Here is a 23,231-nt window from a genome sequence, read left to right on the forward strand (position 1 = left end):
CGTGCCAAAAGCTCTACATTGTTGACATCAGTTTACAAGCTTTTCTGCAAACAGAAAACAGAAAAAAATACATTAATGTACACGGACAGACAAACACACACAAACATCCACAATGGAGTGGTAGCGTGCCCTAATCAAGACTACAACAGTCTTTTTTCTATCATAGCGAATAATACACTTACATCTAATAAATGAGCTATTGAAATAGAAAAAAAGCAAAAGTGGAAAAGCACTGAAATTCCACCCTATCATCAAATCTCTCCCGAGTCAACTATTTAAAAAAATTCAAAACCTACTAGATGGCGCTGGAGTAGCCTACTATTGCCACATCGGCCGCCATATTGGCTCAAACATCACACAAGTCTTGCGTCACCTAATGCGCGGTCTTCTGGGGGAATTTGGTTGGCTGGCACAGCCGTCAAAATATCTCGTGACTAGTGCTATTTGAGAGAGTGGTTTGTGTCCTCAAATTTCCACTATGAAATCTCCTCATGTGAAGTAGTTGTAAGGTCATGGAACCTAGTTAGAAGCTTTCGTTAAATTTCACTCTACGTAGGGTGAAATAAACAACGGATTTATACGATTTGGACCAGATCACGAAGCATGTGGAGGGTATACGGCATTGTTGGCAGGGGTGAGTAAAGGATATTCATGGTGCATTTCCAGGCTAACTAGCAAGATGGGTAGTTTCTGTTTCTCTCTGTAATAAGAAGCTAACGTAAACATAACTTCAATCATTGTGTACTTCCCCTATTTGCAACAGACAGTGTAAATATCATCGTGAGTTTGAAAGGTCATCGTGTCGTGAACTTATCTGAGTTATGTACTTTTTACAGTAATCAAATGTGTAACGTTAAGCAGCCTCTCCTGTGCTTAAACACAGTGTCCACCAGCATGAGTTAAATGAGGGGTGCCGCTTCAGCGTTAAGAATGATACTTGCTTCTTAACCAGATTAGTCGTTAACAGGAAACCAGTGATATTGTAAAATGGCCTACATTTACTCAGCGTTAATTTTTTGTCAAGTCCCGTTAACGTACAAGGTCCACACATAATGTAACCACTATCATCTCTTAATTCCCTTACTTTTAGTATCCTGCATTATTTGGTTCTTAAAATATTCTGAAGGTCTATGCAGTTACATTGAACTAATGATTGTCCATAATCATATAAACCGTAGTTATCTCTGGTAGTGGCATCGAACTCAATTCTACTTTGATTCGCTGCACAAGTGGTTGCCTACTGGTTCCATTCCAAAGAGGAACAAATTGAACTCGCAGCTCAAGTGTCTGTGCCTGCTTGCAATGGAATTGTGCTCATAGGCACAATTCCATTGCAAGCAGCCACAGACACTTGAGCTGCGAGTTAAATTTGTTCCTCTTTGGAATGGAACCAGTTTCTCTCTTGCTCCCTGCCTCCCTCGGTAGGGTTTGCTGAAGCTGTGTTTTTTCTCTCTCATGCAGTTCTGAACCGCTGGCCTGCCAACGCACCCCTCCGGCTGTCACAGGGTCCCCATCGTGAGGATGAGGTCATCAACACCTCGACCATCCTCTCCACCAACTTCCACTCCTCAGACAAGAGGTGAACATGCTCCATCTTCTTTTTTTAATCTTTCTCTTTCTTCCCATCATTCTCTCAACAAATCTTGTCTCATCATGTCGTCCCAACTGTCCTTCTGTGTCTCAGGGAGGATGGGGAGGAGAGGAGGAGGAAACGGACCTCTCAGTTCTGCTTCACTGGGCTGCCCCGATACACTGCACTGGATGCGGTGGGCTGGGTGAGCACACACCCGATATTTAAAAGCTTGATGTTCACTGAACTTTTCAAACCATTTTGCAAAAATAACTGAAGTGACAAACCGAAAGCACAGCTCCAAGAGAAGTGTTTGTGCGCTTCCTCATGATGATGATGTTGATGTTGGTCACGCCTCGTAGGGTGCAGCAACGGTTCTCCTCATGCAGCTCTGCAGACGGATCCACTCGCAATTCTCTTCTGTGGGTGAGCAGAACCCTAGGCTGACCCATCACAGGGAACCAGGAGTCATTCAAAAGTGTAGTTACCGGACTCTGCTAGAAATCCGTGAGTTGCACTTTTAAAATGTTAATGTAAAAAGAACACCTTTTAATATGTTGAAAGTGATGCTTTGAAGAGAAGTAACAGTTTTACTTTTTTGTCAGTTTTTGAATAGAAAAAAGATTGCAAGATTTGTTTTTAAATAAAGTCATTTCACCAAGCTTTTTAGTGTTTACAATGACAGCTTTCTCTATCTCCACCCAGTGTCTAGACAGCATCTAACCAGACACGTGCTGCCGGGTGCACTGAGCCTGAGCCGACATAGGGCGGCACCTGAAACACTTGACCAAAGTGGGATCAGCAGCAGCAGCAGCTCCAGCAGCACCAGCGCAGCCTCAGAGTTATTTGACCAGCAGGGGGCACTGCTGAGCAAAGAGTCATCCTTCTCAGGTCAGCCATCTCGGACCACTCTGCTTTCATTCCAGCATTCAAAGACAGAGATAGTTTCTTATCATACATTATTTATAGGTCTTCATGATTTAACAAACTTACATTGAAGTTTCAACTCTGAGATATTTTACTCTTACTTATTTATCATTGTTTTTTTATGGAGTAAATTTCACACCAGTATCAGGAAGAAGAGGATCACCAAAATATTCTCAACATACGTTTGTTCATTTTAAGTTGTAGTTAAATTCTGCATGTCTGTTTTGCAGTGGATTCCAGCCTACTCGGTAATGAGGCCAAACCTGAACAGCAGAAACAACAGGTATGATGCTTTCTGCTCCTACACTCTACTGGCTTCCTGTGTTTCTCTTTTCTGTGTTAGACACTCACCTCTTATTGACTTTGCAGACTTCACAGGATTCTCTCCCACCAGAAGATAAACTGACAGAGGCTTCAGAGAACCTAAAACATGTGGCCGACACTAGCGTACCAGTTATTCTCAACATCATTGGTAAGGACGTTGTGAGTCCTATTACACCGTGCTTCAACAGCTAGACAGATTTTAACCATTTTTAGTTTTTCAACCATTTAGATCGTTTTTTCTGTTTTGTTGTTTTTTTTGTGTGTGTTTGATGTTCAGGGGCATGTAAAGGTTTGACAACCCCTGGTCAAAATGTATGTTACTGTGAATAGCTAAGCAAGTAACATATGAACTTTATGGCTTTTGGAAATCAGGTCAAGATGATTATACATTTCTTTTAGTATTTTAAACAAGATTACTTTGTATTTAAATCTTCTACAGTTTCAAAATAACTAAAAAGGGAAAGGGCCTGAAGCAGAAGTTTGGGCACCCTACATGGTCAGTATTTAGTAACACCCCCTTTGGCATGCATCAAAGCTTGTAAATGTTTTTTGTAGCCAGTAAAGAACCTTTCAGTTCAGTTTAGGGGATTTTTGCCCATTCTTTCTTTACAAAAGGCTTCTAGGTCTGTGAGATTTTTGGACCATCATGCATGCACTGCTCTTTTGAGGTCTATTCCCACATTTTTGATGACGATCAGGTCAGGGGACTGTGATGGCCATGGCAAACCTTCAGCTTGTGCCTCTTGAAATAGTCCACTGTAGATTTTGAGGTGTGTTTAGGATCATTAGCCTGTTGTAGAAGCAATCCTGTTTTCATTTCATTTTCTTGAGTTTGCTTCCAGAACTTGCTGGTATTGAATTAAATTGATTCTCACCTCTACCAGTGAAATGTTCCCGTGCCACTGGCTGCAGCACAAGCCCAAAGCCCGATCGATCCACCCCCATGCTTAACACTTGGAGAGGTGTTCAGCACGATCGATCCACCCCCAGGCTTAACACTTGGAGAGGTGTTCAGCATGATCGATCCACCCCCAGGTTAACACTTGGAGAGGTGTTCAGCATGATTGATCCACCCCCAGGTTAACACTTGGAGAGGTGTTCTTTTCATGCACACTTTTCTTCCTCCAGATAAACCTTTGCTCATTGCAGCCAAAAAGTTCTATTTTAGCTTCATCAGTCCACAGGGCTTGTTACCAAAAGGCACCAAGCTTTTTTAGGTGTTCCCTTGCAAATATGACACTGAGTTTTGTGGTGAGGATGCAGGAAAGGTCTGCTAAATCTTCATGAAGGTGTTTTACAGTCAAACAGGGGTTTTGATTTGGCTTTCTAGCAATTCTATGAGCAGTTCTTTTGGAAAGTTTTCTTGATCTTCAAAAAGTTGAGGAACTTGACCTCCACTTGTTAACTGCCATTTCTTAATTACATTACACAGTGAAGAAATGGCCTTCTCCGGCTTTGAGGGCATCAATTATTTTAACTTTCAGAATGCCAGGCAGCTTCTTAGATTAGCCATTGGCTGTTGATCGTTGGGTCAAAGTATGAGGAGTAAGGGAATCAAAGGAATCTTTGATATTTGCATCACCTGGCCTTTTTTTCTAACGATGATTGTGAACAAGCCATAGCTCTGATAAGCTAGTTAAGGTCTGTGACCTCGGTCAGTTATCTGAGAGCTAAAATCTCTTGGGGTGCCCAAACTTTTGGATGATGCTCCTTTCTTTTCACAAAAATAATACACTAATCTTGCTTCAAATGTTGAAAAGAATGTTTCATCTTTGAGTTCATCTTCTACTCACTTAAGGATTCACAGGAACAGCCATTTTGACCAGGGCTGTGTTCAATCAATAGATCACTACATAAATACATCAACAAATCCATAAATATATCATCCAACAAATGTATCAAACATATTTCATGACATATTGATACATTTAATGAAGGATATATTGAATGATTTCTTGGTTAGATTGACGAATAGAATGAGAAATTGAAGGATTCTAATAGGCAAATTAGGTCTGTTCTGATTGGTCTGCCGCAGAGCTGTTCTGCAGGTAGGTCAGACCCACTGTCGCCAGGGTCTCGCCAAATTGAACTACTTTGGAAACGAGGTAGTGGGTGGGGGGAAAAAACAAGCGTTTTATTGGGCTATTTTGAAAGTAGTCCATGGTTAAAAATATATGTCAATAATGTTCTCTGGTAGGCTAGAATGCATGGTAACTTAAGCTTTACAGATCTGGTTACAGAAATCGTTGTCTAAAGAATCCCACATTGCACATATTTTAGGCCTCTATGTTGGTAGCTGGTTGGTAGAAAGAAACAGCTGTGCTGTCAATTAGTCAATGAATCCTTCATGGTATGTCAACAAATCATGAAATATAAATATAACGGATGTAGTGACAGTTATGTTGACACATGTAACACAGATCTGTATGTGTGTGTCTGTGTGTGTCAGGTTTGGAGAGTGCGAAGGCAGGTGATTATGAGACAGCTTTCTCCTGTTTCCTGGCTTCTGCTCAACATCACTACAGCAAAGCCCAATTCAATGTTGGTGTCTGCTACGAGAAGGGCAGAGGAGTCCGCAAGAACCTCAACAAGGTAGATCCCCCCCCCCCCCCCCCGCATACACGCGCGCACACACACACTCCACAAGGCAGACTTGCTTTAAGTACTTACAAAGTGTAAAAACCATGTAATCTGAAACATGCACAGAAAGGAGAGCTGAATGCACAGATTGGTACATTGTGTTGTTGTCCAAGGAGTGAATGTCAGAGAATAATACACGCACCTTGCAGTGGTCACGGCTGCCTCTGCACCAAAGCCAAACTGGAGCTAACAAACTTCTGAAGTAGGGGAGAGAGGGCTAAGTTGTTACACTGGTGATTTCTGCAAAACCAGGGGCACAATGTCAAAAATAAAATGGCTACATTGTGTACAAACCCCCTCATCTTGTTTACTTTTAGTCAATGTTGCTCAAAAATGAGCTTAGCACAATTTTCCCTGCATATCACATTTCTTGTAGTAATTTTTTGACTAGGTATTTACATTTTGAACTTTTCTATGGTTAGTGGTCTTAGAAAAGCATCTTAGTATTGTGTGATTTAATGCGTTTACTACAGTCTTAAGTTGAACTAGTGTTTAGTGAGTTTGGGGGATGTTGTCACAAGTGTTGTGTTGACTATTCAAAGCCCTGGCAACTGGTTCCATGCACCACTAGGTCAGCGGACATTTACTTTGGTTTATTGGAAAGTAGTGCAGTATTTGATCCCTCTTATATGGGCAGAGAAAGAAAAGTCCAGGGGGAGAAAGTGTCCAAGTCGAGTTTGGGAAAGAAAACAAGGGCTACAAAGCATCACATTAAACATTAGATCACACAAAACATCACATTAAACATTAAACATCACATCACATCGAACATACAAAACCATTCATCCTCAGATGTCTGTATCTTGTCTGTGTGGAACTATTTTCAAACAGATAGCCAAAGGAGAAGTTCAATGTGAAGTGCAGGAAATGGCCCATGCTGCATGTAGGCTACCTCAGGAGAGGCCATTTATATTTAGCCAGAATTAGGACTGTATAATGCTGGCAGACTGTAGGTCTTTGTTTTAGATTTAGTTTGCCATCATTATTTATACTGAAGGGCATGATTAGGCATAATGTGTGTGTTTTATGTTGCTTAAGGTGTTTGAGTTCCCTTTCGGAAATAAAATAAAAACAAATCTCCACACAATTAATTATGTGTTCTATTTGCGTAACAATCCAGTGTGACAACTTACCCCCTTATGAGGCAAGGTGTCAGAAGTGCACACAAGTTTTTGCACTGAAATATTACATGACATTACAATGATTTTGAAATGTGTGCCCAAGTCTTAGGTCTTTCATTTGGTACATGTTCACCATTATGATGCATCGTTTGCAGTCGTGAGAGAAACTGAAAAGTGTGACAACATGCCCTGCTCTTCCTTACTATATGAATATATGTGTCAGCGATATTTGGTATATATTTGTATAGGATTGTGTGCAGTTAAAAACGGTGGTGCTCATGTAGTGTTGCCCCACATTCTCCTCTCTCTGTCCTTCTCTCTGTCCTCCTCTCTGTCCTTCTCCCCTCTGTCCTTCTCCCTCCCTCTCTATCTCTCTCTCTCTAGGCACTGCAGTTCTATAGGCGAGCAGCAGCAGCAGGCCACAGTCAGGCTCAGTACCGCTGTGCCAAACTCCTCCTGAGCAGCAGGAGGCAGCAGAGCGCAGAGGACCTGGACACGGCCATCAGGCTTCTGCAGACAGCAGCGGCTGCTGGCCTCACCGAGGTGAGACAGACAGACAGACAGACAGACAGACAGACAGACAGACAGACAGGCTCACCATAGTACTCTGCCATGGTAGTATGAAAGATCAGGATGGAGTTGTGTATACAAATGGTGTGTGTGTGTGTGTGTGTGTGTGTGTGTGTGTGTGTGTGTGTGTGTGTGTGTGTGTGTGTGTGTGTGTGTGTGTGTGTCTACGCCCAACCTCACTTATCTTCTGTCACCCTTTCTGTCGTAGGCTCAGTTGTACCTGGGAGTGTTCTTCTCTCAGGATCCAACCAAAGACGAAGGGAAGGCTGTTCAGTACCTCCGCATGGCAGCACAATGTAGGGTGAGTGGGTTCATCCCCAGCAATCTCCCCTTACAGTCAGGTCATAGAAGAGATCCGGGGGTGAGTGGGTTCATCCCCAGCAATCTCCCCTTACAGTCAGGTCATAGAAGAGATCCTGGAATAAACAATGTGCAAAACAGTCTGGGTCTGTGTTCGCATCTGCAAGCTTCAGGTGAATAACACATGCTTGGGTAACACATGACGATACAGATCAGCTGACTAAGGCTAGATGTGTTTCTCTGTGTGTAGGACCGCGTGGGGCTGCTGTACCTGGGTCAGTGTTATGAGAACGGCATTGGAGTGAGCCGGTGTTTGGTCACCGCAGCCAACCTCTACAGGCAAGCGGCGGCAGCAGGGAACCAGCAGGCCAAGGGTCTACTGACAGCTCTGTGTAATCGAGAGGGTAAGTGTCCAAATGCCTCACTCACTCACTCTCTCTCACACACACACACACACACACACACACACACACACACACACACACCCACACACACCCACACAATTTAGTTGTCAAAATGCAAGTTATTGCAGTTTTCCCACACACGGTCATCATGGAGGTCATGAAATGTAATCCTGTACTGTAATAGTCTGTAACTCAAAGTGTTTTGTTTCACCCCCCTCTCCTCCTGTCCTTTTACCTCTCAGATAAGCGGGTTCTGCGTTCTATCCGCTCCGCTCCCTGCTTCTCTGCACTGGAAGGGCTGGCGCTTTCTGGTGGGCTCCAAAAGGCGGGGCACGGCCCCCAGCAGGTTTCTGATTGGCCGGTCCAGCCCCTGCCTCACTCGTGGAGCATGGGCAACCTTAGAGTCCCGCCAGCTCACCTCTATCCACTCTCAAGTGCTGACAAAACAGGCAGCAAATGGACCATAGGGGTTGGATGAGATGTGTACACACACACACACACACACACACACACACACACACACACACACAGAAGAAACAGAGGCATTACATCCTGACACTATCAAAATAGTGAACGCACACAAGCGCATTCATTGCTGTTTGGAATAAGCGCAGGTTATTGACACACACACACCTTGTTCTGTAAATAGAAACTTAGAGTGAAATAATACACATACTTTTCTATGTGTAGACTCTGTCCACATCAAACACACATTTAATGTGAGAAAAGAATTGGGCTAAAGTGAAAGTCAAAGAAAAGCTATTGAATACACTCACTTTGGTCTCTTATTCCAAAACAATGGAATGGGAACCGCAGAGGTTTACAGTGATACTCTTTCTCTTTTTTTTTTTTTTTTTTTTTTTAAGCGAAAGCTTTGTGAGTTTTGAGTTATGGATGATTGAGAGACGTGATGGAGATTTCATCGAGTGCAGGGTTAATGTTGGGTTTCTTCACCCAAAGGAATGTAAAGCCCTTTCCATGTGTTTTAATGTCATTCTTTGTTTTGGAATCATGTTTCGAGTAAACATGAGGTTGGTGATGCCGATGATGACGCTATGAGATTTTCTTGTCAGTATGTAAACATGAGTGTGGTCATTAGGGGTTCTTTGGGGCAGCTTTTTGGGTGAAGGCTTTTTGTAGTTTTTTTGTTTTTTTCCCCATTCGGTTTTGCCTGCTGTTGCCATTGAATAAGTTGTTTGAAATCCCAGAGGTCAAATGTGCCTTGATCTATCACAGCACACACATACTGTACGTGTACTTTATCCTAACTGTGGGGTGCTAAAATGTGACTTTTAAAAAGGCTGTTAAGCAATGTGGATGGTGTTATTAAAGCCCTTAATTATTATTTTGTAACCAAAAGCAAAGAAACGCACATAAGTAAATAAATAAATATATTTTTATCATCAATATGGGCTGCTGAGTTTCTGCTAATTGAAAACATGTCTTCAACTCTAATGATTTTTTTCATCCCACTCTGAGAGCATGTTTTGAGAGAGCTTTGATACGTAAACTCACTTTGAAGAGATCTTAGCTTCCTGAGTTGCATTTAGAAAGAAATCGATCCCTGAGTCTCCAGTAACTAAATCTATGACGGCCAGTGCAGTGCAATTCAATATGACTCTTGCTTGGATCAATATGTTTCACTTTTCATTTTGCTTGTCCAGAGGCAATATCTCCATCTGAGCAATCCATAACCACTTCCAGATCATGTTATCTCGAGGAAAAAAGTTTTTTTCTAGGTATAAAAAAACAAAAACAAATGCATCTTTAACCAGGAATGTTTAAGATTAGTATGATGCAGTCTGCACCCATCCGATAAACATAATTTAAAATATAGCTCTAACCATGCGTTTAAGCTTACTTCAAAGGGTTTCAACATAGAGGTTTATTTAGTGCAGTGTTACCTATTACGATCAGAAGTGAATGCGGAAACGCTGCCCAACGCTCCGAGCTGTGGTTGGTCGATTTGGTTCCGTTCCGTCAGCGCGCACACATGGGTGACGCGCCGCGTAGGGATGAAACGGCGTGAACAGCGCTCGATCACCAGGGAGGAGACTGAAATGATATCATATATTGGAGGAAACGCAGCGAAAAGAGGGTGTCACTTTGCGGCTGCAGCAGTTTCGCTCGTTTGGTCAGCTGAGCGGTGAACTTGCACAAATACGGAGTTCGCAAACGGTGAGTAACGGGTTTGCAACGCAAATTATCAGAGGCTCGAAGAGATGCGCAGTTTGCTCCATCACAAGGGAGGAACGGGCGTTTGGCTGTCGGGGACAAATTTATCGCGTCCCCATCGACAATGCTGTAACTTGTTTCTAGAATTGACGAAGTGTTGCACTCGCTGCAATATAGTGCTACTACCAGCTGAGCGATACAAGGACACAGGTACAGATGCATAATACAAAAAGGGATGGAGAAGATAAATACAGTACAGCGTGACTAGGATGACATCTACCTCTCAACCTTATGATGTAATGTTTTGGGATACCACCGCTCGTGCTATTAGCCTTGTCGGCTCAGGGCACCAGGAATGATTTACATAGTCTTATCATTGTCTGACATGCGATAAGCAAACCATTCTCTAAGTTTTTAGTAATTCCGAAGGTGAGATAGAAGTTGATGACTATAATGTGTGCAGTTTCTTTAGAATTTGTTTTTGTCTCATCAAGTTAAAAAATATCTCAGCACTCATTAGCGAAGTGTCTTGACTGAAGGTGACTATCCATCATAAGAGGCATTACATAATGTATAAAAATGTTTTTATGTAGAAACCCATGTTTTTAGTCATATTTAAATACATTTTAGTTTAAATGACATTAGTCAGCCTGATCAGTCATTCCAAATGCGAACTGTTGGTGATAAGGGTCAAGTCCTGCATAATTGATCTCCATCCCTTTCGAAATAAAAGTCATTCTAAATCAACAGTCGACGACTCATGCAGTGTGCAAGAGAATATCATTGAAAGCAGTGCCAGGTCAGCACAACAGGTGTGTGACCTTTACCAGTCAAAACAGTACTGTCTGACAGGGACCCACATGCCCTGGTTGCAGAAAGAGCTATGGTGTGTTTATTTTTTTACAGAATAATCTCTCACACTTTTTGCATAAGACTTATCTTTGCTGAAATCTGCTGGTTACAGATTTTCCAGTGTACCATGAAAGTTGAATTTGTGTATGGCAGTGAAATCTGAGTCTCTGCGTGTGGGTGTTGATGTTGGTGGGTGGGTGGGTCTGTGTGTGTGTGTGTTTGTGTTTGTGTTTGTGTGTGTGTGTGTGTGTGTGTGTGTGTGTGTGTGTGTGTGTGTGTGTGTGTGTGTGTGTGTGTTTGTGTGCTAGGAGATTGTTGATTTTAGCAGTACCTTGGGGCTGCTTGCTGACTCTGCAAAATAAACCTGAAGGACTGCACACGCTAGGCCGGCCTCAAGCTTCAACCCAGGTTTGGCAGCCGGACAGGCCTCGATATTTGGGTGTGATTGCCCAGAGTGTTTGCATTAGTTGGCTTTTTTGATGCATCGAGTGTATTGAGAGATCAGACAGAGAGACCGCCACACACACACTCACATAGCCTTTGTCTAGATTGATGTTCTGACAACAAAGCATCTTGGCAGGCTTATAAATGAGATATCTTACCTGGAGTCTGTACGTGTCTTTGGGCGGCCCGAGGCTTCTGTGGCACACCCCTCTTCGCCTTATGAATGATTAGGAGGGCCTCAGGTTCTGCTTTGCTGGCTATATGAGGCCACATAAATCATACGTCTGCCATGACGCAGCCCAGGCCTGGTCCGTGGGATTACAGCATCTCTATTTCTCTCTGGTGGAGATGTGCATGCTGGGAGAACACACGCACTCAGACAAATCAACACTCAGCCCTGTTAAAGCACAGCGGTATGGGGACCTGTTTGCATTTCTTTAACAACCCCATTCTGTCTGTTGGAGTGAAAGATAAAGAGGCAATTACATGTTGTGTGTTGAGAGAGAGAGAGAGAGAGAGAGAGAGAGAGAGAGAGAGAGAGAGTGCACCTGTTTAGCTTGTACCATTTGTATGTAGGTCACCATAGTTACATTAGTGAGCTCACCTGGCTGTGAGTAAATATTGTCACCAACAACCCCTAATCTTCTATAAATTGGCACAAATCATTGCCCTACAGGCAACGCTGAGGACTGAAGTTTATCAGCAACCTGTCATTTAAAATCAATATTAAATATTATATATAGATACTGTATATATATAATATACATATATAATATTTTATATTATAAATATAGTACAGTGTAATACATTTAACAGTCATTATATTTCTCTCTAACCTTCTTCCATTCCTCTATAACAGGCTCATAATAAGCCATGATGTCCTTGCAGAAGCCTCCGTTAACAAGAAGTGGCTCCACCCCCTCGACACTTGACGCCACCAATCGAAGCGGCCCTTCAATTGCCCCGCCCACATCTCTTAACCTCCGCACCTCCCACAACCAGTCGTTGGCCCACGAGACTATAAAAGAGGGCGTGATGACAACAGATGCGAACAGCCCCTCCTCAACTCTCCCCAAGAGCCGGCAGAAGAACTCCACGGCCTGCGTCCACAACACGGTGGGAGCGACTGACAACCTTCCAAACTGTGCCCCAGGAAGAGGAGGGAGGTCGGCCCCGCCCAAGTCGGCCTCCTCCACCTCCCTCGGCTCCATGTCTTCAATCTCGCTCTCCAGATCCAACTCCAAACTGGCCAAAAATGGCACCAATCTTCAGCTGAAGGCCGAGGAGGAGCAGCACGACTTCAACAAGAACCAAAGGCCCAGTAACATGGTCAGGAGGAGCAGCTCTGATTGGCTGGACAGGAAAGACAATCAAAACTGCGCACCAATGAGGAGGCGAACCAAGAGCTTCCTGGACTACCGCCGGGAGGAGCCTCCCATTTGCTTCAATGAGAAGCAAGAGAAGGAAGAGGAGGAGGACGGGGAGGAGGAGAAAGAGGAGGAGACCGAGAAGCCTTTGCTGCCTAAGCTGGATCAGCAGGACTGGGTGAAGGAGAACTGGGTGGAGACTCACCTCACCCTGCCCCAAAATCACCTTCTGCTGGCCAAGGAGGAAGAGGAGGAGAGTCCCACCCAGGCCCAGCTGAAGGGGATGGAGGGGAGCTACAGCTACGACCACAAGCCAAAGAAAGAGCAGCTGTCCAGGGGAAAGGATGCCCGGGTGGAGCTGCATCCAAACAATCAGACGGCCCTCCGGTCCAGGGTGGGGGCCCTTTCGGCCAGGCAGGAGGAAGAGGAGGAGGAGGAGGATGAGGATGGAGAGGAAGACTCCAGCTGGACCACACTTTCACAGGAGAGTCCTTCAATGGAAACACCACAGGAGGCTGGAGGTAATTACATTGTTCAAATTTTGATAACGAATTATGGATGGCTCATCCAGTCTGATCACTTCAGTGCTCATGCGCACACACACACACACACACACACACACACATACACACACACACACACACAGACACACGCAGACACACACACACCCACAAACACACCACTAGACAATGAGCTTTCATGTATCTCACTTGTCTGACTCTTGGTCTGCCCTCATTCTCCGGAGGAAATGATAAAGGTTCCTGCAGTTGCTATGACGACAGACGTTCTGAGAGAATGATGAGATAGTTCCCATTTTGGGAAATGACCACTTGTATGCCGTGTGTTCTGAGTGTTGTTTGTTCTTACGTGCAGTGTGTGTTTCCTTATCGGTGTGTGTGATCTTGTGCATGGTGTTACGTCAGCTCATTACCATAACAATGGGCGTAATGAAGGATCATCTCTCCTGTCTCCTTGTGTATGTATACAGGATGTATATGTAATGCTTATGCATATGTATATACCACTCACTGTCACTCTCCATCCGATTGTATTTGATCACAGGCGTATGGATGGATGGTGACCTGCCTCCTGGGTGGCGTGAGGTGGAGGATTTGGCAGAGGTCTATTTCTGGCACGTGCCTTCGGGTACCACTCAACGAGAGCGCCCTGTGTCTAACGGGAACACCAATCCTGAGCCAGACACGGCGCAGGAGGGGCTCGAGGCAGCCGGCCTCACCATCCCTCCCAACAACTCACAGAGCGAGGTACACTACATCATTCCCATAATGACTATGGGACTTCAGCGAACTTAAGTAACACTGACACCTCCCAAACTCAATCATGCTAAAGGTGTTTAGAGCTGTCTATTCTTTCCTGCGCCTCCTGTTTTGAAGTGTACTCACCGTATTGTTTATACATTATAGGCATTAATGTACACACATGGGCACAATTTCAGACTCTCATAAAGAGGCCATCTCTACTGGTACTTGGTCAAATTAAAGTTTATAGTTTGGCAGCATGTGGTCATTCTTGTTGCGAAACAAGTCTCCCTTGTAAGGATGTACAGTTGAGAATGCACAAATGCTCCATCTTTGTAATAGTTATGGTTTGTACTGTTAATCACAATAACACTCAATATTAAATACATTCATAAGATACACACCGTGTTTAAAAGGATACTACTTCACATCTCTATGATTTGTCATTCATTGCTATGGGTGGCTGAAGCAGTGGGTGAACTGTACCTCACACTCTGGCTCTCGGCTCTCGGCCACTTTGCCTTCCTCATTTTCTGCCTCCATTTGGCTGCAGCGCCCAAGCAGCATCGTGTCCGACAGCTCCGTGGAGCCAGTGCCTTCCTCTGCGGCCTCCTCCCCCTCCAACTCCCCTCTCTCCTATGATATCATGATGCCCACCGTAGGCTTCCTCAACAACAACTACTTGGTAAGTGCTGATGGCGATGCTTTTCTGGTCTTTGTTGCTGTGCAACGCACTGCCTACAAAGAGCACAAAAACACCTGTCAAAGCATCACATCATCACCAGTTTTTCTTGCTTTTAATACAGTGAAGCAAACTTGAAATGGATGGCGTTAACTCAAACATGCTTGACAAGCAGACTTTTGCATGAATTTTGTATATTTTCAAACACCAGCAAATGGCTTTGTTTACACAGAGGTGTAACTGACAAATTGTTTACTTTTTCGTTTGTAGAGGGAAGTCTTAGTGTCTCTTACATCATGTAACAAGGTAATATGTGGCATTGAAGAGGTTTTCACTTGTATGAATCCACTCAGCGGCTCTCTCTCTCTCTCTTTCTCTCTCCCTCTCTCCATCTCTCCCTGTAGAGTATCAGGGAAGAGGTAACCCATCAGGATGCTAATCTTCGGCAGCCCGAGACAGGAAGTGCCCATGTGAAACTGCGGTGGGTCTCTCTCCCCTCTCACCATTACAGTGCATCACAGAAGCCATTAGCTTGCAGTAAAATGCACTCCTAACATTCAGACAGCCCATTCACTAAATCCGCTCTCTCTCTGTATGGAACCATCCAGAGAACACAGAGGCATGATTGTCTCCTGTGATGGGCAGAAGAAAGCATAGTAGATCTGGAAGCTTTGCTCTAACAATACAATATTCACTGGTTGGACGAGATATTTTCTTGCAGGGTGAAAAATCTTTTCAGTTGTATCTGGAAAAACACTCGTAATAGCTCTAAATAAGTACATTTACAAATCATTTTTAAATTGAAATTGATTTATTATAAATAAGTTAATTTGTTTAATTCAAATTTAAATATATTTATTGTTCGGTGTGTTTCAAAGATGTGAGTCTTTTATCATCACATAGATAAAACAAAACAACGCAGAAGTCCAAAATGTTCAGTATTTAACGTGTATGACATTTAACAGATCGTTGTGTAGTTTATTTGCAAAACTGTAGATTCACTGCTCTGTGTGATTGTTTATGAAACATGAGTGCTGCTCTGACTGACTGTTGTGCATGTTTTCCTCCGGGCAGAGCGAGGGTCCTGCCTGACTCAGTCCCCTCCCCCAGGACCAGCATTGACCTGGACTCTCAGGTAACAGAGTCCAGGGGTACAGCTACATCACACCAGGCACAACCTGCCCTGATTAGACAGACATGTTTGCTTCTTGACTTAATACTGAGGAGCTAAGCCCTCAGACTTTGAAGTTAGCTTCTGCTAGCTAAATAGTGTTTATTTAAAAACAAATAGTATTACATTTCACTAATTTAATTAATTTAACAGATATGTACTCAGAGAAATGCATTACCTGAGCACAAATACATAATTGCCTCTAATACTCTGACATTGACAAATAATTGCAATTAATATGAGTCAGTAATTTAATCGCATTTCTGATTTCTTATTGTTTCTATAGTATGGAACAAACCTGAGTGAAATTCAGGATATCGACCATGATTTAGTGCATCTTCTCTGCATCAACTCTCAGTTAATTATAAAAATGTATTGTGCACAGATAGTTAAAACATTTTCTCTGAAACAAACATTGCCTATGCTGCCATGAAAGTAAACAAATTAACTGACTAACATCTTAAAATGAGTGACTGGTACGTTTAGACTAGCACTAGTTGTACTTCACTGCCACCTTGGGGTTGTTTTTGGAAATGAATGTTTAGGTGCTTGACTGCCATCTGTTGGTATGAGATGACATATTTTTCTCATACCATGTGTATCCCACATACTCCTGCATGGATGTTATTTTGCCAGCCTCAGCAGATGCCTCAGACAACAGTATGTCTGTCTATGCATGCTCCTGTGTGTGTGTGTGTGTGTGTCTGTGCGTGCATGTGTGTCTGTGCGTGCATGTGTGTGTGTGTGTGTGTGTGTGTGTGTGTGTGTGTGTGTGTGTGTGTGTGTGTGTGTGTGTGTATATATATACTGTATTCTTGAGTGTCTGTCTGCATAGACAAACGAGGGAGTGTCTTCATCTCTGTGTGCATATCTGTGCCTGAGCGAGGGAGAGAAAGAGAGAGAGAAAGACAAAGACTGAGAGAGAGAGAGAGAGAGAGAGAGAGAGAGAGAAAGAAAGAAAGAAAGAAAGAGAGAATGATGTACATACAATGCTGGAACACAATGAACCACAGCAGCCCACTGATCCAGGCATTTCTCTGCACGTGTCTCAGAAAGAGGCTGAACCTCAAAGGACTGTGGGATCCCACTACCAGTTGGAGGAGGGAGACACGTGTGGGGATGACATCATGGCTTGAAAGTTTAATGAGATGCGCCAGAAAGCTCTCCATCTGTCTTGAGACTGAGAATGAGGGGAAGGGAAGAGGGAGGGAGGGAGGGAGGGAGAGAGAAGCAGAGAGGGAGAGGGAGGGAGAAAGAAACAGCCACTGCTCTTGCTGAATTATAATGCTGAGATCCTAAATCTTAATTTAGACATCAGCGCTCAACTTGCAAAGCACGCGCTACTCTGCATAACTCCCTCCCTGCAGCCCCTCTCCAGAGCAGGTTGTTTGGTGGTGGGGTGGTGGGGTGGATATAAGAGCTCTAGGGTCACTATTCTCACTCTGCTTATGATGAACATATGTAGAATGCTGATTCAAGGTCAGCGGATAGACATAATGACATAGCTTAATTTATTTATATTAGCATTTAACTGTATAGATCACATTTATCTTATTTAGTATTCAATCTTATATTTTTTCTAAAAATCTATATTAGGTATTTTTATCTATCTGTCTTTATCATTATTATCTGTTATTTATATTATCATCTTTATCCATGTAGCTCTCTATGATTACAATAACCAAAAAATGAAATGATTGAACCTCCTCTAATCCAAAGTGAGGAACAATTTGCGTTTTGAAGGAAGCCTTATGCACCATGCCTCTTGGTGTAATGCTTCCTGCATTCAAACCTAAGCGTGTGTGTTGAGGGAGAGTTGCTGTCCATCAAGAAGAATATCAAAATCTTAATGAAGGCTGAGGGGTGATCTGTTTGTGTTTGGATCAGACTAGGAGGGTTGTTCTTAGGGGACTGCTCTTGTATTGGGGAAACTAACTGCAGAAAACTGGAGAAAAAGGCTGCAGGCAACTGGAGGCTCGTCTAGTTTGGTTGCCAAGTGCGATCTGCGTTCGTTTTAGAAGGGAACACAAGCATTTTATATTTTATGAGCCTTTACATAAGCTTTTGTCTTTGTTTGAACTTGAGGGTTTGCTGTAATTGTTTTGTAATGTGGATGTACTTGAATGCTTCTTACTAGATTATCTTATTTGTATATTCATCTCTTTCTCTCTATGTCCCCCTGTGTCTGTGTGTGTGTGTGTGTGTGTGTGTGTGTGTGTGTGTGTGTGTGTGTGTGTGTGTCATCTGCAGGTGTTCCCTGTGTGTTCTCTTGGCTGGCTCGAGGTCTCAGACGCTGATATGGTGACTGGTAGGAGCAGTGTGGTGGTCAGTGACTGCATCAGACAGCTGCAGCTCCGCACCAGAGAGAGAGACACCACTGGAGAGACAGAGGAGGTCAGACATACACACACACACACACACACACACACACACACTGGATACACACACATACATTACAGAGTTATTATAGTTTTAGTATATTTTAATTTTTTATCTTTCAGTTTATTTTTTGATTTCATGTGCAGGAGTATTTGTATCTTTATTTATATTTTGAGGAATTGAGGAATATTTAGTTTATTTTTTATTTAGTTTTCGTTTTTCAGGCACTATGAGGAAAGCCTTATAGAAGCTAAAACAGGTTGGATCAAAGAATGCATGACATCAGATACGATTTATTTTATTAATTATAGGTCCTTTTTTTTGTCCAGTGTCTGTCAAGAAGTCAAACAGAACAGGACAAAGTGGTAAAGCAACCACAGTGCAAATCAAGGAAAACAACTGCAATTCTATTTCATTTTAGTTTGCATTGCATTTTTCTTTGTTGTTTTTATTATTAATATTATTATATTAAGTTAACTATAATAACCCTGATACAGGATATGAACTTACTACATACACTCAAACGTAATCACATACATGTGCACAAACACATTATCATTAAACGTATATATATCTCCACATATCCACACACGTCAGAAAAACCTGATTACATTAGGCCTTAGTGCAATCCCAGTTTGCTGACAGCAGAGACTAGTTAAGAAGTTGGCCAGCCTGTGTTCTCTGTGCACACGGCACAATGACAATCAGTCAGCCTTGCAGGAGACACAACATTATTGCCATCTCATCTCCGCTAACACAAAGCCCCCCTGTTGTTTCAAACACCCGGCAGCAGACGAGCAAGGACATGGATGTAAAACCAACGAGCGCAGCCTCCCACGGCTCATCAGTTAACCTTGTCAAATCCACACACACACACACACACACACACACCGTTCCTCGCCTGTTTTAGCTGCTGTTGTTTTGAGATACAAATCAAAGTCAGTGCCAATTACCGACCCACTTGGAGTACTTCATGGCTGATTAACTTTTCCTCAAACAATGTAAACTCTCATGCTCTGAACTCACTCTCTCTAGGCAATGCTGCCATCAATACGTGTTTTTCACGTGGCATTTTTTACATTTTTGTTGAAGTATGATATCAGAGGACTTCAGAGCATAATATTCACCAACATTTCATCATTTCTATTCTCCCTCCCGTTCTCTCTTAACACGCACCACTGCTTAGGGAAGCAAATCCATTTTATGGGATATTATGATTTAATGTGTTCTCTATGTAAATTCAGGGAAATGAAGATATAGTTCAGGTATTATTACCAATTAATTCTACTGAGATTTTCAAGGCTTTATGGTATTTTGGGATTGGTATTCATGACTTTATGCGAGAAATAACCATACTGCACTGGAAGAAGGTAGGATAGTGTTGACATTAGGTCTTTCAATGTGGGTAAGAACAGTGACAACTTTGATAAGCGAACTCAAGAGCAGAGATAGAGAGGAAAAAGCAAATCAAAAAGGCCATTCTGCTTCCATTGATGTTATATATTAAATGAAATGTACACTGCATTGATTAAATTACTTATTTTACGATTACTCTGGCCGTGCCAGCGTTCCTGGAGAAACCGTCTCATAACTGACCTCCAGCCCTGATTCTTTATCCATTAACTCCAAGGTCATGTTAGCTTAATGGTTGATGACTCATTCATACCACAGCGAGTTCATGCTCTGGAAAATTACCCCTGTCAGTGCCTCACATGTGAACACGCATCAGGACCTCCTGCTCATAACATACAGTACATGTTCTCAGGTCAGATCATAGCTGAGATGTCATGGGTTTCTATGCATAACAGAATCCTCCAGTCAGGTCGTTTGGCAAATGTATTTTTAAAACACAGAAAGTAGAGTTCTTGGTATAACGTTGTCATTCCCCTTTCCCTTACACATTACTTTTTCATAGCTCAGCCGGTAAAACATGATGCTAGGAATGCTAAGGGCATGCGTGCTAGTGACTAGACCCACTGCGGAATGTACTTTTCCAAATGCTTGGATTAAAATAGTTTGACTAAATAACTAAGCGTTTATAAGAGTCACCGGATGAGTTGCGCCGGTGGTTAATTGAGCCTCGTTAACATTTCTTAAGTCCTCTTTGTTAGTGGTGGTATAGTATTGGAATACGGACATGGCTGTGCTGCTGAACTGCTTAAATATCCCCAGTCTAAATTCAACAAACCACAATTAAAACATTCCCTAAAAATAATAATAATACTAATAGAGCAGCATACAGCAACGGGACGACGAAGCCTGTAAGTGTCTTGAGCCTGTAAGCCTTTGCTTAATCACACTGCACAGGGAATATTTTACTACTGTCACTTTAAGGTTATAAATGAGATTACTAGGAAGAACAAAGTCTCCCTGCAGACCACTGATTTATTTTTCAACAAACTGAACCTCTTGCTCCTGAAACTGCTGCTGCTGCTGGTTTCCTGGTTCAGTATGCCGGCCTCTGAAGGTCTAATTAGGAGAGTTATGGTGTCAGTGTCAAGCGTTCTCTTCTCTACAGTTCTCTTGATTAATTGAATGATGGTGTCAGTGTTTAAAGTTCATTTCCCCTTTTCCCACTCCTGCAGGGCAAGCCCATGCTCTTAGTCCTCCAGGATGTCACGCTGACCCTAGTTGACCCCACAGATCACACGCTGCTGCACTCGCAACCAATCAGCTGCATCCGGGTATGGGGAGTAGGCCGAGACCACAGCAGGTAATGCATTATTTTATAGTAATGTATTTCATGCATTATGCGGTTTAATGTACATTCAATTTATATTGTAAATAGTTTTACAATGGGGTGGGTTGACGAAAGGACAGTATCTGGATGGCTGTGTGTGTGTGTGGGGGGGGGGGGTGCTGTGTGTGTGTGTGTGTGTGTGTGTGTGTGTGTGTGTGTGTGTGTGTGTGTGTGTGTGTGTGTGTGTGTGTGTGTGTGTGTGTTAATGCCAGTAATGTGCTGTGACTGCTGTGAGAGGCACACTGAGCCTAAGGCCACATCTTTCATCTATTCAAAGGAAGGCAATGTGGAAGAAGAGGTGCGAGAGCTTTTTTCCTCTCCATCATTCCTCCCTTCCTCTGTTATTTTTTTTGCATCTTTCTCTCCTAATTTCCCTCTATCTTTCTGTTTCTTTCTCTGTCCCTCTGTCATTTTCATTCTGTGACTCTTTGAGAAACATCGCGTGCCCCTCTCTCTCTTTCTGTCTATACACTCTCTCTCTCTCTTTCTCTCACTCTTTCCTTTCCTCTCTCCTTCTCTCCATCATTCCCTAAGGGGTGATGAAAGTTTCAGTGCCCTGTCTCTATGGTAATGGAAAAGACATGTCTTAGAGAGAGAGAGAGAGAGAGAGAGAGAGAGAGAGGAGGGGGTTTGGGAGAGAGTGAAGGAAAGAATTATAGAAAAAGCTCAGAGAGAAAGAGAGCGAAAATCGAGAGAGAGAATCAGAGGGAGGTTTCTCAGGAGAACATTAACTGCATAACGACTTACTACTTCTCTCTCCCTCTTTCTCTCTCTCTCCCTCCCTCTTTCAATCCTTCTCCCCTTCACCATCTCCACCTAATTTATCTTGCATGTATGCTTAAGATCAGTGCTTTCGTAGCCAGCTGTATTTTGCATGTCTGCATCAGAGATGAAGGCTTTGTCAACGTGTGATTAAATAGCCCGTGTCCTGTCAGAACCAATGGACTTTAACTGGAACTTCAGTCACTATGCCAGCCTTAGTTTCACTAATTAGAGGCCTCCGTTTGGATCCTTAGCCTGATCTGAACCTCTATGCACCATCCATCAAGCCAGGATTGATATTATGAGCTGGAACAGGTGCTTTCTCATCAGCGAGCCTGCAATGCCTTTGATAGCCAGCAGAGGGAGCTACAGACAGACATGTGGTTGATGTATGAGGAGTCAAGCGGGAGTGCATGTGTTGGAGCATATGGGTGTGTTTTAATATGCATAGCTACATGTTGTGTGTATAGATCATGATGAATGTTTGTATAGATGTGGACTGTCCATATGGGAGGGGAATATGTGTGGTCTGAGGAATTGAGTAGTGTGCAGAATCAGCTGGGGGTGGATTTGTTTGGAAAGGTCGATCTGTTGCACCAAGATGCTATGAGGGTGCAGCTGTGGTTTAGTCAGTAGGTTTTGTGGACGTAGGTGAGACTCAAAATATCTTTTGTCTCCTGGGTGAGAGTGCTCTGCCCCCGCTGCCCTGTACACAGGATCTGTCAATGCCTCTGCCACCACCTCAACCTTCCTCCCTCTCTCTCTCTCTCTCTCTATCTCTCTCTCTCTCTTTTTGTGTCTTCTCTCTCTCTCCTCCCTCTCTCCTCTCATTCTGCTACAATATGAATGAGCCCTCCATCTCTTGGGCTGTTCATGTTGGAGGGGGTCTTCACAGGTTGATGAAGTCATACTGCTATTTTTGGAGCACTTAGTAGAAGTTTGCGTGGGCATTCATGTGTGTGCTGGTGGCCATGTATGTGTTTAGATCAGAAGCCGTGCCTATACGACTGCCTATACGACTGCCTATACGACTGCCTATACGACTGCATATGCGACTGTGCATTATTTCAGGGTGTGGTTGTATGCACAGGTGTATGCATATATGCATGCATCTTCCTGACTTTGCACCTACATGTGTGTGTGTGTGTGTGTGTGTGTGTGTGTGTGTGTGTGTGTATGCGTGTGTGGATACGTACATGAGTGTGTGTGTGTGTGTGTGTGTGTGTCCACGTGGTCTACACCAAGGCGATGAAGTCATAGGTCTAAATCTGGAGCACTCAGCAAGGCTATGTGTGTTTCCAGGGGAGTTGCGATTCTCCCCCACTTCTCCCCTCCCTACTTCTCCCTCACTCTCTCTCTCTCTCTCCATTCTCCCCCTCTCACTCAATCTCCTCCCCTCCCCTCTCTCTCTCTCTCTTTCCATCCTCCCCCTCTCACTCACTCCTCCTCTTCCTCTCTCTCTCTTTCTCTCTCTCTCTCTCCATCCTCCCCCTCTCCCTCACTCTCCTCCTCTCTCCAGCGCTCTCTGTGTCATTGTCTCTACC

The 23,231-nt window shown here is 43.4% G+C and overlaps 2 protein-coding genes across 5 annotated transcripts in view; both read left to right on the top strand.

Annotated features, from left to right (window-relative positions):
- Positions 1 to 399: 399 nt before the first annotated feature.
- On the top strand, positions 400 to 9,263 carry dele1 (DAP3 binding cell death enhancer 1). Its single transcript, XM_012819465.3, has 12 exons — positions 400 to 634; positions 1,462 to 1,579; positions 1,685 to 1,775; positions 1,933 to 2,077; positions 2,276 to 2,461; positions 2,728 to 2,780; positions 2,867 to 2,969; positions 5,271 to 5,413; positions 6,967 to 7,125; positions 7,361 to 7,453; positions 7,703 to 7,856; positions 8,099 to 9,263. The coding sequence occupies exons 1-12, from the start codon at positions 604 to 606 to the stop codon at positions 8,332 to 8,334; spliced, it is 1,512 nt and encodes a 503-aa protein (XP_012674919.2). The 5' UTR covers positions 400 to 603; the 3' UTR covers positions 8,335 to 9,263.
- Positions 9,264 to 9,361: 98 nt separating this feature from the next.
- LOC105893001 (amyloid-beta A4 precursor protein-binding family B member 2) overlaps positions 9,362 to 23,231 on the top strand; it is a 33,421-nt gene continuing 19,551 nt past the window's right edge. For 3 of the 4 annotated variants that reach the window (XM_031586966.2, XM_031586969.2, XM_031586968.2), the window contains exons 1-8: positions 9,362 to 10,034; positions 12,187 to 13,215; positions 13,757 to 13,959; positions 14,507 to 14,638; positions 15,040 to 15,116; positions 15,710 to 15,770; positions 18,057 to 18,200; positions 20,771 to 20,898. In XM_031586966.2, the coding sequence (XP_031442826.1) occupies positions 12,201 to 13,215; positions 13,757 to 13,959; positions 14,507 to 14,638; positions 15,040 to 15,116; positions 15,710 to 15,770; positions 18,057 to 18,200; positions 20,771 to 20,898 (1,760 nt within the window). In that variant the 5' untranslated portion in view covers positions 9,362 to 10,034; positions 12,187 to 12,200. Of the gene's footprint in view, positions 10,035 to 11,243; positions 11,292 to 12,186; positions 13,216 to 13,756; positions 13,960 to 14,506; positions 14,639 to 15,039; positions 15,117 to 15,709; positions 15,771 to 18,056; positions 18,201 to 20,770; positions 20,899 to 23,231 lie in introns of those variants that run through there. The other variant, XM_031586967.1, reaches the window with a different exon arrangement.

Source organism: Clupea harengus, chromosome 20 (genome assembly GCF_900700415.2).
Source record: "Clupea harengus chromosome 20, Ch_v2.0.2, whole genome shotgun sequence".
Taxonomy (NCBI): domain Eukaryota; kingdom Metazoa; phylum Chordata; class Actinopteri; order Clupeiformes; family Clupeidae; genus Clupea; species Clupea harengus.